The sequence below is a fragment of the Ahaetulla prasina genome, chromosome 6 (genome assembly GCF_028640845.1).
Source record: "Ahaetulla prasina isolate Xishuangbanna chromosome 6, ASM2864084v1, whole genome shotgun sequence".
In the NCBI taxonomy this organism is placed as follows: domain Eukaryota; kingdom Metazoa; phylum Chordata; class Lepidosauria; order Squamata; family Colubridae; genus Ahaetulla; species Ahaetulla prasina.
The window spans coordinates 82213093-82228408 of NC_080544.1; the positions used below are offsets into that span (position 1 = coordinate 82213093).

General features: G+C 37.0%; 1 protein-coding gene across 1 annotated transcript in view; it reads right to left on the minus strand.

Annotated features, from left to right (window-relative positions):
- CP (ceruloplasmin) overlaps positions 1 to 15316 on the minus strand; it is a 32371-nt gene that overhangs the window by 9770 nt on the left and 7285 nt on the right. The window contains exons 2-13 of the mRNA XM_058189306.1: positions 14845 to 15089; positions 13645 to 13857; positions 12079 to 12252; positions 11325 to 11579; positions 10302 to 10482; positions 8204 to 8343; positions 7409 to 7549; positions 7061 to 7272; positions 5380 to 5530; positions 4124 to 4336; positions 2592 to 2796; positions 2260 to 2399 (exon numbers count right to left, since the gene is read on the minus strand). Of these exons, the coding sequence (XP_058045289.1) occupies positions 2260 to 2399; positions 2592 to 2796; positions 4124 to 4336; positions 5380 to 5530; positions 7061 to 7272; positions 7409 to 7549; positions 8204 to 8343; positions 10302 to 10482; positions 11325 to 11579; positions 12079 to 12252; positions 13645 to 13857; positions 14845 to 15089 (2270 nt within the window). The remainder of the gene's footprint in view (positions 1 to 2259; positions 2400 to 2591; positions 2797 to 4123; positions 4337 to 5379; positions 5531 to 7060; positions 7273 to 7408; positions 7550 to 8203; positions 8344 to 10301; positions 10483 to 11324; positions 11580 to 12078; positions 12253 to 13644; positions 13858 to 14844; positions 15090 to 15316) is intronic.

Consider the following 15316-nt stretch of genomic DNA (forward strand, 5'->3'; position numbering starts at 1 on the left):
GATGGCCGGGTATGGAAGCGCCACATAGACCAGATAAGAAAACGCATAACAGGTAATACAGAATCAAACGAAACATGCCCTGACTATTCAATGTTGGAATCCACAGCTGACTCAAACCCGGGGCTAACGCGGGACTTATCTGAGTGCCGGGAGGTCCAGCGACGCCAACTGGTTCATCCTGAAGACAGCAGGGAAGACTCTGCAAATAATCCAGGGCCGGATGGCCTAGAGGAGGAGCTGAGAGGAACAAACAGTCCCTCCGGTCAGCTCGACTCACTCCCAGAGAATGAATTGCGCAGGTCTGAAAGAGTCAGGAGACGCCCAGTCTACTTGCGTGATTACGTCGAAAAATAAGATGTAAATTTTATGTAAATATTGGTAAAGTGTTTTCTGGGAGGGAAGGAGTGTAATGTATCTTTAAAAGTTTTGGCGGGAAAAAAGCACGTTGCTGATTGGTTGAAGCCACCGGCTAAACTGTATATAAGGAGAGGTTTTCCCGGGCACTGGCTGCTGGGTTCACCATATAGTAAAGAGCTGTTGTCACTATCCTGGTCTCCTGCCTCGTTATTGCCCGAATTTAACAATTATTTTGTGGGCATTATTTGGGGAGACATAAAATATCTGTCATAAACAATCACAAAAGAAATCTGAAGAGGCAAGAAGCCTTCAAATATGAAGTTCCTGGGACATAAGAAAAAACTGTACTTATTCAAAACTAGTTTGAGCACCCAATTTCTTCATAACATTGGCTTGATTTATGCTCCAGCATTATATCTAAACTGAACCAACTATTTTTCCAGGATTTAGGTTACCTAACTACATTCAACTTCAAATGAAGAGGTTCCTGCCTTTTTCAGTTCAGTAGCAGCTTTGGTTGATATGAAATTTAATCAAGATTTTAATGCACACTAGTATTGCTTAATTATGCCACATGTTTGGAATCTTCACAAAGCTCACAAGGGGATATTTATTCATAAATATAATCATATAGATAAGCAAGTAGGTACAGATAGAGACCCTTTCATGAATTACTGCCTTGTCGTGGCGAAGGGGCTTGTGTAGCTCAATGAAGCTATGAGCTATGCCATGTAGGGACACCCAAGACGGACAGGTCATAGCGGAGAGTTCTGACAAAATGTGATCCACTGGAGAAGGAAATGGCAACCCACTCCAGTATCTTTGCCATGAAAACCCCATGGACAGTACAAAAAGAGTCTCTTGATGCGGGTGAAGGAGGAGAGTGCAAAAGTTGCCTTGAAACTCAACATTAAGAAAACTAAAATCATGGCATCCGTCCCTTTCAATTCCTGGCAGATAGATGGTGAAGAAATGGAGGTAGTGACAGATTTTATTTTCCTGGGCTCCAAGATCACCGCAGATGGGGACTGCAGCCAAGAAATTAAAAGACGCTTGCTCCTGGGGAGAAAAGCTATGGCAAATCTAGACAGCGTACTAAAAAGCAGAGACATCACCCTGCCAACAAAAGTGCGTATAGTCAAAGCTATGGTTTTCCCAGTTGCAATGTATGGCTGTGAAGGTTGGACCATAAGAAAGGCTGATTGCCAAAGAATTGAGGCCTTTGAACTCTGGTGCTGGAGAAGACTCCTGCGAGTCCCTTGGACTGCAAGGCGAACAAACAAGTTAGTTCTAGAGGAGATCAACCCTGACTGCTCTTTAGAAGGCCAGATCCTGAAGATGAAACTGAAATACTTTGGCCACCTAATGAGAAAGAAGGACTCACTGGAGAAGAGCCTAATGCTGGGAAAGATTGAGGGCAAAAGAAGAACGGGACGACAGAGAACGAGGTGGCTGGATGGAGTCACTGAAGCAATAGGCATGAGTTTAAATGGACTCCAGAGGATGGTAGAGGACAGGAAGGCCTGGAGGAATGTTGTCCATGGGGTCGCGATGGGTGGGACACGACTTCGCAACTAACAACAACAACAGATAGAGAAGTCTTTGCACATATAAAAACAACATACAGCTGTCATTTGCTGCATTACTGACTTTGAAAGATGATGAGAGTCTATTAGAATCAATCCAGGTGGCAGGATACCGAAACAAATACATAAATAAAAGGGTTCCATACAGACATTGAAAACTTCTGGCTTGAGCCATTGGTTCAATCCGGAAATCACTGCCTTAGCTACAGTCTTGCAAGATATTCCCATGAATGGTTGTTTTGAAGATTGCATTGTAAAATATGATACACTGTAATGTAAAGATCCAGATCTTTACTGAAATTCTTAAAGCCAATACCTAGGATTCCCAAATGTTCTTCCTCTTCATTCCGTTCTTTAGGGATTTTGAATGTTTGGTCTATATATTCACGATAAACCACTTTTTTGTATTTTGACCCAATGAATTTATCTTCCTTGTTTAAGAATGGATTTCCTGGACTAAAAGAAAAAAATGAAGTCAAATTTCACATATCTACACGTAAAGTTCTGTGTTAAACAAAATTTTAAGAATAAGGAATGCACCACATCATTGCAATAGACCCAACTCATCATTCCTGAACAAATTTGGATACAACATAGAAGAAATTTTTTTCTAAGGTTTTATTTTTATTTTCATTAGTGCTGCCTTACCTTTCATCATGAAACTGATGCCTCTCTTGTTCCCATGTCCTGTTAGGGGAATAATCCCATTCAACTTCTATGGCTGCAATGTAGAAGGTTTTCTGATGAGTGTATTGCTCATCTTTTGCTGATGAACCACACCTCTTTACTTCATATGTTTGTCTCATACCGCCTGTGTAGTGATCTGTTGTGAGACAGGCCACTTCAAAAAGACCTGGAGAAGGAAATATGAAGCAACTAGTTGAAGCAAGCAAATAAGGAAAAAATCCTCAGGTACATCCAAAACATGCAATATGTCACCTACATTATAGCACCATTTTCAAAACAGTAGAACAGTCTTCACCATCTGTTACCTATGATAGTTGAGAATTTGGGGAGTTGCGTCCCTTATATCTCCAGAGGGTGGCAGACTGGTGCAGTCTGAAGATGTAAGTGACCTGGTGAAATATCATTCTGTGGTTCTAGGGCCCTTTGACTCACAACAAAATAGCTGCATCTTTTCATGTTTGGCAGAGAGAATCAAAATATTTCCTCACAACTAGTTTCTCAAGAAACTAGTTCCAAATCAGCTTGGTGGGTCCTAGTGTGCATCAAATTATTTCCTTGATATCTTCTCCTATTTTAACAAAATTTTCAAGATTAAAAGGTTAAAAAATAACCTTTAAAAAGAGGTTTTATCTGAAAAAAAAAGTAAATGTGATGGTGATTCTCCCCCTGTCACAAGTCATAATTCATATTTCAAGAAGACACCGCATATTCCTCAAATACAATATTCTTTCTTTCAGCTATGTTGTGGAGGCCGTTAAGGCCTCATAAGGTTTGTAGAAATTCAATATACATTTCTCAGAAAAAAGCTCATGAAAATAAGCTGTTCAATGGGAAATACAATCTTGGATTATAGATTAAGGGTGCAAGACAGGATCAGGGAATCAAATTTATGATTTGGAATGGGTAGGTTCTACTTACTTTTACTACTGGTTTGCAACGGGGGAGCGCGCATGCATGCCAGTGGTGGGTTTCAAATTTTTTTACTACTGGTTCTGTGGGTGTGGCTTGGTGGGCATGGCATAGCTTGGTGGGCGTAGCTTGGTGGGAGTGACAGGGAAAGGATACTGTAAAATCTCCATTCCCTCCCTACTCCAAGGGAAGGCTATTGCCAAATTCCCATTTCCTCCCGATCAGCTGGGACTTGGGAGACAGAGAATAGATGGGGGCGGGGCCAGTCAGAATTTTTACTACCGGTTCTCCGAACTACTCAAAATTTCTGCTAATGGTTCTCCAGAACTGGTCAGAACCTGCTGAAACCCACCTCTGGTCCATGCGCAGATCATCAATTATGATGTCTAGGCAGGTGGGCGGAGCCTCCTGCCACTTTTACTACCAGTTCTAAAGAACTGGACAGAACTGGGAGCAACCCACCACTGATTTGGAAATAGGGCATTTCACATTTGGGAAAATCCTAGAAAAAGGTACAGTTGGACCCACTAGAATAAAACCTGGGGAGGATTTTTATAAACAGTAAATGTGATTTTGTTGTTCACCTTGTGAGTCAGGCTTCATAACAGCTGTGGCAGAAGTATGCGGGAAAAGATTAGCTGTATCCTTCCTAGTCCCTTTAGTCACAAAAGTATTTCCTGAAAAATATATTCCATGAATGTCAACCTCAGTTCCTAAGCTGATCAAATGCCAGGAAACTATCTCTCCAAGACACATCTCAAGGCCTTTCTGATTTCCATACATATATCCATTTATAGCTGCAAAAGAAAACGCATGCAAATTAATAAAAAAATATACTATGTTATCCAATTAACAAAACAGACAGCATCATCTATATGATCCTTTATCACCAGGATCCCCAACAGAAAATGAAATTGCAGTCAGGTTTTTTTTATATCTCTGCTTTATTAGGTTTATTACACTAGGCTCCAAAAATCTACACAATCTTTAGTCAACAAAAAGAGATAATGGCAAACCTTAATTCTTACTGCTATTTAATAGTCATTTGGTATTCTTACAGCCTAGATATGGTCATTTTACATATTTATGTTCAATCCACAAAACCTTTCTTCTGTGTAAAGTATTGTGGATATGAGATAACACCTTTGTCTGAGAAATAAAAATGTAATAACACCTAATGAACTATATGTAAAATCTCTGCGTTTTCTTGATAATGTCCAAAACATCAATTAAACTATAACACAATGCTGTGATATTAACAATGATTGGAAAGCTTGTCCCTAGAAGAGTTAAATATTTCTTTCTTTTTAAATAAAAAGTTATATCAAATAGGGACCTACAATAAAAGGCTACTAATTCTGTTCAAAATTCCAGCTAAATTCCATTCTCATTGCCCAAATCTTGTTTTTCTTTCTGTTTGTTGAATAATCACCTTACATCCTACCATATGTCTACTGCAGACAGTATGTTCATTCTCATAGAGCAATGTCATTATGTTGAGATTGAGGTTTTGAGTAGGAGATGTTCTAGTGACCAAATTTTAATTATGGCTTCTAATTCAATGCACTAATTTTTGTTATGTTATTTTGAAATGCCTTTTCAACGCAAACCATGACATGATCTATAATACCTAAGCAGCGAGATGATTTAATTAAATAATTGTCTCTATATTTTATTTACATCTCCATTCATCAGACCTTCTACTCCTGACATTTGCAAAACTAGTGGGAAGTCTGTTGTATGATCATTGCTCTCTCCTTTCATGTCAATGGGGAATAAAATTTAAAAAAAGATAACTAATTTACTATATTCAGCAATATTACAAAATACAAACTCTTACAATGCATCTTATTGGACTCTTGAAAATCCTCATCCTCTTTATCAACCTCTTCAGGTTGTTCTATAAATTTATTAATATTGTCATCTAAATACCAGCTCTGATTTTCATCAAATACTGTTGCAAGAAGGAAAAATTCCTTGTCTACGTTATCCTATGGGGAACAGAAGATAGAAAAACAGGAAAATCAATAAATGGGGTTATCTCTTATAACAAAATTATGTTTATTAGCAACTAATAAGACATTTTATATATAATTATAAATATTTAGAATGATTATCATCTTGGATGATTAACAACCTCATGTGGTATATAACTCATATGATAAATGTCCCCATTTAGCATATAAGCTCAACTTTGATAAGAACAGTTTTATGATGGGGTTTACTGTAGCTGAACTTTAAAAATAATCAGCTAAAAATTATTTAAAAGGTCAGAAAAATCTTCAATTGTATATTTCAAAAATAACATTTAAAAGCTTAGGAGAAAGCCAAATTATTTCTTTAAAAAAGATTAGGATATTTTTACAGTGATAAAATCAATCAGGGGGTTTCAAGATTTGAATGGATTTTCTTAGCCAGGAAGAGACACAGTATGAAAATGAATAATGGTCTTATTCTGTTTTTGATCTATTTATATATTCCAGTCCTAGTGAAAAGAGACCTTTGCCTGCATGTTAGAAAAGCAGTGATTGTTCAGCTTTATCCTTTTTGCAGATATTCTATTCAGGACACATTTTGGGGTCTTGATTAATTTATTATTCTGAAATTATGCCATTTTCTTGTAGACACTGGAGAGTTGGTTAATTATTTAAAACAATGCTGCCTTCGTTCACAACATGTCAATTAAGAGATTTTGATGCACATGTAAGCTACTGTACTTTTAAAGTATATCATTTCTAAACTAAAAAGTTTTAAATCTTTAGAACGGATTTAGAAAAGATGATTTCATTGGAATAGCACTACTATCAGGTCCTCTTTCTAGCCTGTATCCACTGGATGGTTTTAATAGCATTCCAGTGACTGCAAAACAATTACTTGGATTATTCAAACATTTAACTGATGATTAACTTCTACAAATGTACTCATTAGGCAAACTCAACAAGATGTTAAGGTCAACATTACCAATGGAATTCAATTATGTGCATGAAACAGCAAAAGATTCAATTAGTGCAATAAATAACATCAAACATGGGATAATTTGCTGTCATCCTGAGAAATCCATCCTGAGATGTAAATACTGCAAAGCCTATGCAGCACTTTCCCCATTGTGCAGAAAAAGAAACACCCCATTGAGTGTTTTGTGAGTCTCTCATTTTTGCAGTCTAAAGAGGAATATAAACCAAGACTCTTTTGGGGTACTAGCGGAATGTTTTATGTGAGATGCCTACGTGCTCTACTCTGAAGCTGTCCAACAAATTGTCCCATGTTAGCCAGATGAAGCAGGCCAGAAGATGGAAGTCACAGTGATGAATATGTGCATCAATATATTTTAAATGGTTGTAAGCTGCTCGGTTATGAACATTAGTTTAATAAGAAAGCATGCACAATTTAAAATATTAATATATACAATAAATATGTACTCTAAAATGCACCTCTTTCATCAGTGCCCTTTTATTACGATATTTCAGGAAGTGGGAGGAGGATAGTTAGAATAGGTTGGTAATTTTAGTTTTTTTCATTACCGGTTTCCATGGAGCAGGCATTATGCCTTTTCTGCAGACCAAGAGTGGACCCACCAGGCCAGAATTGGTATCCCTGATTGGATCTGAGGCTGAATAATACAGCATAGTTAGACAATCTGGATCGTCTGCTGTAGGGCCCACAGTTTCTGGAACTTCCCATTCATAGATGAATTTTTCTCCAGGTTTCACATGTGAGCCTGGACTTGGAGTACCTGCAATATGTTCAAAATTGAAATGGTAAGAAATCACCAATCCTTCACCAATGGAAATATGATAGGACATTTAGTTGATTTCTTTAATTAATATTACCCTTACATAGATAAGGTTTATTAACATAAATGCATTTACCTCCAGACAGAGTGTGGTAGAAAGAGCCTTCATTGCTTTTGGTGTAACTCAGGCCATGTGGTTGAATGCTGAAGGGGTGGCTTGCATTGTTGAAGAAGACTACTTGAATATGGTCACCAACTTCTGCTCTGATGACCGGTCCTAGTTATAAGAGAGATAATCAACCTTCATTCTTGTTTGTGACTGGTACTCACTGATCTCTAAGAGCTAAATAGGGTTGGATCTGGATAATAGTTCAATAGAAAAGCCCTGACAAATCCTCAGGTGGTAGCCAAAACTGAAGTTAAAAAAAAACATTCTGGAAAAAGATAATGCAAAAAACTTAGAGATTGTTGTCACAAAAATTACATGGCCACATCTGTGGCTTCACCAGAAAATTAGCTGAACCAAAAGAGACTATATAGCTATCCATCTACCTGTTGAGCTAAGTACCTAGTTAGCTGCTTTGGGTTTTTTAAATGATAACTCTAGGTGAAAATGTTAACCATGTTCCATTTTCCACTTGGGCTCCAAATGTCCAGCATACTGGCAATCATGCATTTAATATCAATGCAACATAACCTATACAGATTTTGCTAAGTCTTACATGTTACTGTGGATTTAGAAGTCTCAGTTCAACCATGATCTGTAATGTTATAATTTGTACTGTACTAGTAGCTCTTATTCTTGTAGTGTTTGTGCACGCTCTCTTGCATCCTTAAACATTTTCAGAAGATTTCAGGCACATACATATTGCCACAATTCACAGCATACTTCATATAAATTGCAAATTGCAAAATTATGACATAGATTTACCCAAGAGTCCAAGATGCTTTTCACTATGAGACCTGAAAGAGCGTCTAGTAAATTCGTTGCTGGTATACTGAAAAAAACGAGCTTTTTTATAAGTTCCACCAATTCTATTTTTGCCTTTTTCAAAAAATGTCTTGGAATCCCTGTAACAAAACAAAGCACCTCAACGTTTGCATTCATGTAGCAGAAGAAAGAAAGGTATTTCATATGTTAAGAAATTGATAATCTGGACTTCTCCCCTATTCTTTAGTAGTGTTTGTTCTCAGAATTTTTAAAGGAATGCTAATATTCAAACTAATAAAAAAAAGTTCAGATACAATAACACAACAGCATTAAAAAAGTTAATATAACCAAGGATGGGCTGCTGGGGTTCGCAGGAGTTCGGGAGAGCCTCTAGCTAAGATTCTGTGCGGTTCGGAGAACACCCAAATCCCACTCCTGTCTGGCCCTGCCCACCCCTCCCCTCCCAGGAGTCCCCACGCGCCTCGTTTTGGATGCAGGTAAGTGCAGGGTGCGCACGAAGGCTCAGGGAGGGCGAAAAATGGGCCTACCGGAAATTTGGAAAGGGCTCCAGAGGGCTCCCAGAGCCTGGGGAGGCTGTTTTTGCCCTCCCAGAGGCTCAAGGAAAGCCTCTGAAGCCTGGGGAGGGCAAAAACATATCACCCACCATGTTGCAGGAGGCCAATTAGGCCATGCCCACCATGGCCATGCCCATGCAGCAACCAGGCAGAGAACCCCTTGCAAAATTGAAGCCGACTCCTGAATATAATCATAAAGCTGATATGCATAAACAACATATTGGTTGTTTATGGTGGCTCAGGCTGGTAAGACAGTCTGTTATAAACACAGCTGCTTGCAATTACTGCAGGTTCAAGTCCCACCAGGCCCAAGGTTGACTCAGCCTTCCATCCTTTATAAGGTAGGTAAAATGAGGACCCAGATTGTTGGGGGCAATAAGTTGACTTTGTATATAATATACAAATGGATGAAGACTATTGCTAACATAGTGTAAGCCGCCCTGAGTCTTCGGAGACGGGTGGGATATAAAAAAAAAACCACACACAAAAAAAAACCAGAAAATACAAAAAAACCAGGCCTTTAAATTATATCATAAATAGATTAACTCAACTTTACCATCTCATTCTTTTTCCTTTCTCAAAATCAAAACCCAAAATTATTCTAGATAATGGTAGCGTGTATCACCACCAGAAAATCTGGTATAGCTTTCTCTTTCCTTGTTGTATATAATAAGTCTTTAGCTAAGTCCTGTTTATCAAACATCCACATTTTTGAAATTTTACTGCATTCCAAATACTAAAGATACAGCCAAGAAGAACACATTCTTCCAGTAAAATATTAATAGTCCTATTCATATCAGCCTAAAATGCAATACTAATAGGACAAGACCAAACTATGTGAATTAATGTTTCAAGTCTTAAGTTGGATCTCCAACAGGAAACTGACAGTAACCAATATTTGCTGAAGATTTTCTGAGGCATCTAGTCCACAGATGTCATGTTGCCGTCACATGACGTTTTCTGAAGTTCGAGCTTCGCAGAGCTGGGCTGGGTTTGGCCACATGACATTTTGTGAAGTTGAGCTTCATAGAGCTGGGGTGGGTTTGGCCTGCATGTGACACATGCAGCCCGTGGGCCACCAGTTTAACACCCATGATCTATTCTACATATCAGACACTTGTTATTATTCTTGCATTAAATTCATTTTAAGCTCTGAATATTGTTTTATGCATCCTTTCATTCATGAATTATAACACGACATCGAATTCCTTATTCTAAAAGTCAACTAAATAATTAAAAGTTACTTCAGCAATTTCCTTCAATTTTCTATAGAGAAGGGCACTGGCTTAAAAATCACAAAGAATTCCTCCAAAATATCCTATTGCAATATAATGTCAGTTCAGACACAAAGTTCCCTCTGCTTTCTAGTATACCAGGAATTGATAACAAGACTTTTGAACTGAAGAAAAAATGTGTGCTAGCTTGGACCTCTTCATATCTACTCCTACAATTGAATGTTAGTAAATGCCAGCAAAACATTTTATATGAAATAGTTTAGCTGCCTGCAAAAAATGATCACTTACTCATCTAGATCTAAGGGTTCTTTTGTGAACTCATTTGTGCCAGATGGGCCATAGTTCCATTCCTCTTCTTCTGCTGCAATATAATAGAATCTTGTGGTAATAAGGGTAGTGTGGTGTTGGTTGTTAACAGATGGAGAAGGATGCCCACAGTTTTTCACCTTAAAAATGGCCTGCATGCCACCTGAAGAAAAGGAAAACAAAGATCATTGATCATGTAAACTCTCTATGATCAAGAAGTCCATAGACTAAGAAACTTAAACTTCCTCCTGCCCTTCAAAAATACATGCCAACAAGGAACCCAGAAAATAGATATAAGACAGGGATAATTTTCATTGTATAACTTCTAAACAATGAAAGCCTTAGGCAGAGTTTCAGGAACATCTCAGACAGGAAATAATTCACTCATCGAAGGTTCTTTGATTGAAGGCATCCATAGAAGGATTAAGAAGGGAATGTTGCAACACAACTTTACCTCTTACATATTTACATGTGATACATGATACAAGTACAAATGGGAGGAATTTACACTGTGGTGACATGATATATGTATTTCATCATTGTGGCATTACTATGGTTATGAAATTACTTCTGGGATTTTGAATTATTCATTTATACTGAAGAAAACAGTACAGATATTATCTGTGCCTGTCTGTTTATCTATTATCTATTATTTCTCTATCTGTCTAAGTCTCTGGATTCTTCAGATCAGAAAAAAATATTATCTTACTTTTTCAAGACATGTAACCCAACTCTTATTATTCATATTAAGTCATGAACATCACATAATACTTTGCAGGGTTTTTTGTTTTTTTTGGCAGGATAGATATACTAAAATTCCATCTTTACAATTTGAAAGATCAGGAGATGGGGTGGGGGTAGAGAAACACTTCAGGAATATTCCAGATAAATGTGCTCAGCTCGTGAACCAGTAAGATCACAGAATTCAAAAGCTACTTTCAAATTAGCTCAGAGCTGTGTGGAAGTCTTTATCAGAAAAACAGAAGACAGCCATTTATTTCATACCTTCTATATGATCATTGACTTGGCAGCTAAGCAACCATTCATCATCATTCTTGGGCACCATAAGAGCATCCACAAAAGTAGCTGGGAATAGGCTGATTGTGTTGATACGATGCTTCCTTTCTGTCAATATTTGCCCATGAAAATAAACGGAGTGGATATCAGCTTCATTGCCAATACCAAAAAGATGCCATTTCACTTTCTCTTCTGCACACATTGTGACATTGGGAAGATACCCATACATATATCCGTTGATTGCTTTAAAGGAGAGAGAGGAAGAGAAATATCACTGATACTGGCTCTAACAAATCTTTAATATCAATCAAGGTTGGTGAAATTAAACAAAATTTTCTTCCATTGGATAGAAATGTTAATTAAATTGATTTCATCAATGGTGGTAATGATATGTAAGTCTTGCATTTATATTTTATAACTTACATTAGTGCACTTCAACTGTCTTCTATTTATCAACCAAGCAGAGCTATATCTGCTTAGCTTTAAGAGTTGCCATAAAAGAAATATCTGCAGAAATGAAGAGCTGTTTATATGTTTCAGTGAAAACATTGTGCAAAAATTTGTAGAACTATGTAAAATGATTCACTATCACAAACATAAAGCTCCATATTCTTGAATTGGATGGTTTTGTGGAAAACTACAGAAACCTGCCTAAGTTTCTCTAGTACCCATTAGGCATTGTGAATATTCATGCAAACAAAGTTCTTAAAAGAACAAAACTTATTCTGAAAGATGCTCTTACAGTGCATTTTGTTGCTTTCTTGGAAATCCTCATTTTCTTTGTCAACTTTGTCAGGTTCAGAACAGTATTTCTTAATATTTTCATCTAAGTACCAACTGAAGTTTTCATCCATCACAGAGAACAGCAAGACAAACTCACGGTCAACATCTTTATCTTTTCCATTCTTCAGGGTGCCTTAAGGGAAAATAACATTTTTAAGACCATTTCCCAATGAAATTGATTATTTCAATTGCTTTCTTTAGCTTGATGCCATCTGCACATCTGGAAAATAATTCCTAGAATCCCCCAGCTGTCAGTTATATTCCTAACATATCTAGAGGGCACAAGGAAACAAAAAGCTGCATTAACATTTTTATTTATTTTTATTTATTTAATTTGTCACAACAGTATATATAAGCATAAGCATGAAAATAGCTATATAATATATAAGCATATATATGAGGATAAGTATGTAATAACTATATTAATTGGATATAATGAAAGGAAACAATAGGACAGGAACGGTAGGCATGTTTGTGCTCTTATGCACACCCCTTATAGACCCCTTAGGAATGGGGTGAAGTCAATAGTAGAGAGTTTTTGGTTAAAGCTTTGGGGATTTTGAGAAGAGACCACAGAGTCAGGTAGTGTGTTCCAAGCACTAATCACTCTGTTACAGAAGTCATATTTTCTGCAGTCAAGATTGAAACGGTTAACATTGAGTTTAAATCTATTGTTTACTCTTGCTATGATTGAAGCTGAAGCTTCAACAGGAAGGACATTGCAATAGATGATTCTATGAGTTAAACACAGGTCTTGTCGAAGGCGGCGGAGTTCTAAGTTTTCTAAATTCAAGATTTCAAGTCTGGTGGCATAACATAATGACCATCATCACAGTAGATGAGGTAGGGATATGTGGAAAGACCAATGGTTGTCATTTATAAAATTGCAACTTTTTGAATTCTATTTCTTGGTAATGAGTGAGTACTATATGGACTCACTCCATATAGTAGCCCAAAGAATTCCTGAATTCTTATACCTTTAATCATTACGAGCAATGAAAAATGGGAAAAACAAGTTATTATTTACAATTTCTGAGTTTCGCAGAAATTCCATTTGAAATTTCAAAGAAATTTTGAGCAGCACACTGGTAGTTGAACAGAGAATGCCTTGTCTCTCCTTTGCTACAATTAAAATATCCAATAGGTCTTTATCACCAGTTAGGCAGAGATAATTTGAGCTTTTTTTCATTAGCTGTCTTCAAGCAGAGGCTAGCCAACCCCCTCTCTGGGATATTGGATTTCTTGCACCAAACAAGAGAATGGATGTATCATCCCAAACTCCCAACTCTATGTCTCAAAAAGGGACTTTTTTCAAAAGGCAACCAATCCTTCCAATTCCCCACCATCACAATTGATGAAGCTTCTTGGATGAGAAGCAAAACATCATCTTCTTCCTCCTCAAAAAAACCCAGTCCAGTTGCCTTTTGAAAAAACCATCTTTGAGATAAATATGAACTGGATGACTGAGAATCTCCAAAGACTTCCCAACTCTATGATTCAATGACTTTATTGTCATATTTTTTACCTTTTCTGCAAGTAATTAAAGCTCCAATAAGTCCAGAGGCGACATCCTTTGGGGCATCTATATGAGAGTGATAGATCCTTGTCAAGCAGTTATTGTCTCCTTCTGCTGGACCATGATCTTCAGTAACATCCCACTTATAAACATACTGTTCTCCTGGCTGCACAGCATCATCTTTCTTTTGTGAATGGTTGGTATTATCAGGATATAAAGCTCCTAGGAAGTATAGGAAATTGTTCATGTTATATAGTTATACCTTCTGATTATATTTTTGTGCTGTTTCTTAATTTGTCCTACAATAATTATGATTTTAAATAATATCTCAGAAAGAATTCTTATGTATTTGCATGTACATAAAATATATGCAGTCATATACCTATATATGAATGTCTGTAGGTATACAAAATATAAAAAGACTTACTGAAGTCAAGTAAAAGTATATTTAATTTTCCTCTCCTTCAACGTTGACCATTGATGGAAATAAAAAAGCAAAAATGATCTATAATCAACTAAACATTATTTAAAGTATACTATTGTTGGATCCGATGATGGAAGAGACGGACACAGCTCTTTCAGTAACAACAGCTCTTTATTAGTAGACCAGTACAACCCAACTGAGTGCTAGTCTGGCAGTGTCCTCTTTATATAGACGGCTGCCAGACAGCTTAACGAATGAGATTCAAGTATTTTCCCGCCTTTTTGGAGAACCTGAGTGAAAACTATAGCACACTCCTTATATGGTATATAACAACTTTCAATGTACAAGATTCACATGGGATCATGGGAATAGGCCCATCCCTGACTTATTTATAGATAAACATTAGAATGGGTTGACACATTTCTCCCATAGATTATATATGCACATCATAACAATATTAAAACAGTGTTTTGAATTACACTGAAAGTTCTACACTTATACAGTTACAAGCAGAGAACTTTGAGATCAAACTCCAGGACTGAACTGGACCCGACAATCTCGATCTTATGTACTTCATTTTATGCTTTCAGTTGAACATTCAAAGATGTCATATAAATCCAATGGATGTAAATATTGAATATTGATATGTGCAGCTCTGCAGAATACTGTGGCTATAAATAAATGTATTCCTCACAAGATACAACACAATTTTCATATATATTTTTCCAGAAGGAATTCTGAATTCACCCAACTGAAGCCTTGTTAAAACAGAGCATATGTTTTACCTTCGTTTTCTTTTGTGTATCTGACACCATGGGGATGTAGAGTGTAGGCCCTTTTAGCAAAATTTTTTAAGTGAATGACAAAAGAGTCCCCAACTTCTGCTTTGATAGTTGGGCCCAGGAAGCCCAGCGATGGTGGTTTTTCCACAACATGACTATACGAGTTATCTGTATACTGCACATACACAGCTTTTTTATATGTGCTTCCTATACGATCTGGGCCTTGCTGCAGAAAGACACTAGCTTCCCTGAAAAGAAAACATACAGATAATTATATCAATGCAAGATTTTCAAAATAATGTATTATTTACAATACCAGGTAGTCCTCAACTTACAACCATTGGTTTAATGACGGTTCAAAGTTACAACAGTATTGAAAAAAGAGATTTACACCGGTCCTCACACTTATCATCTTTGCACCATCCACACAATGATTTGATAAAAATCCAGGCACTTGGCAATCAGCATGTGTATA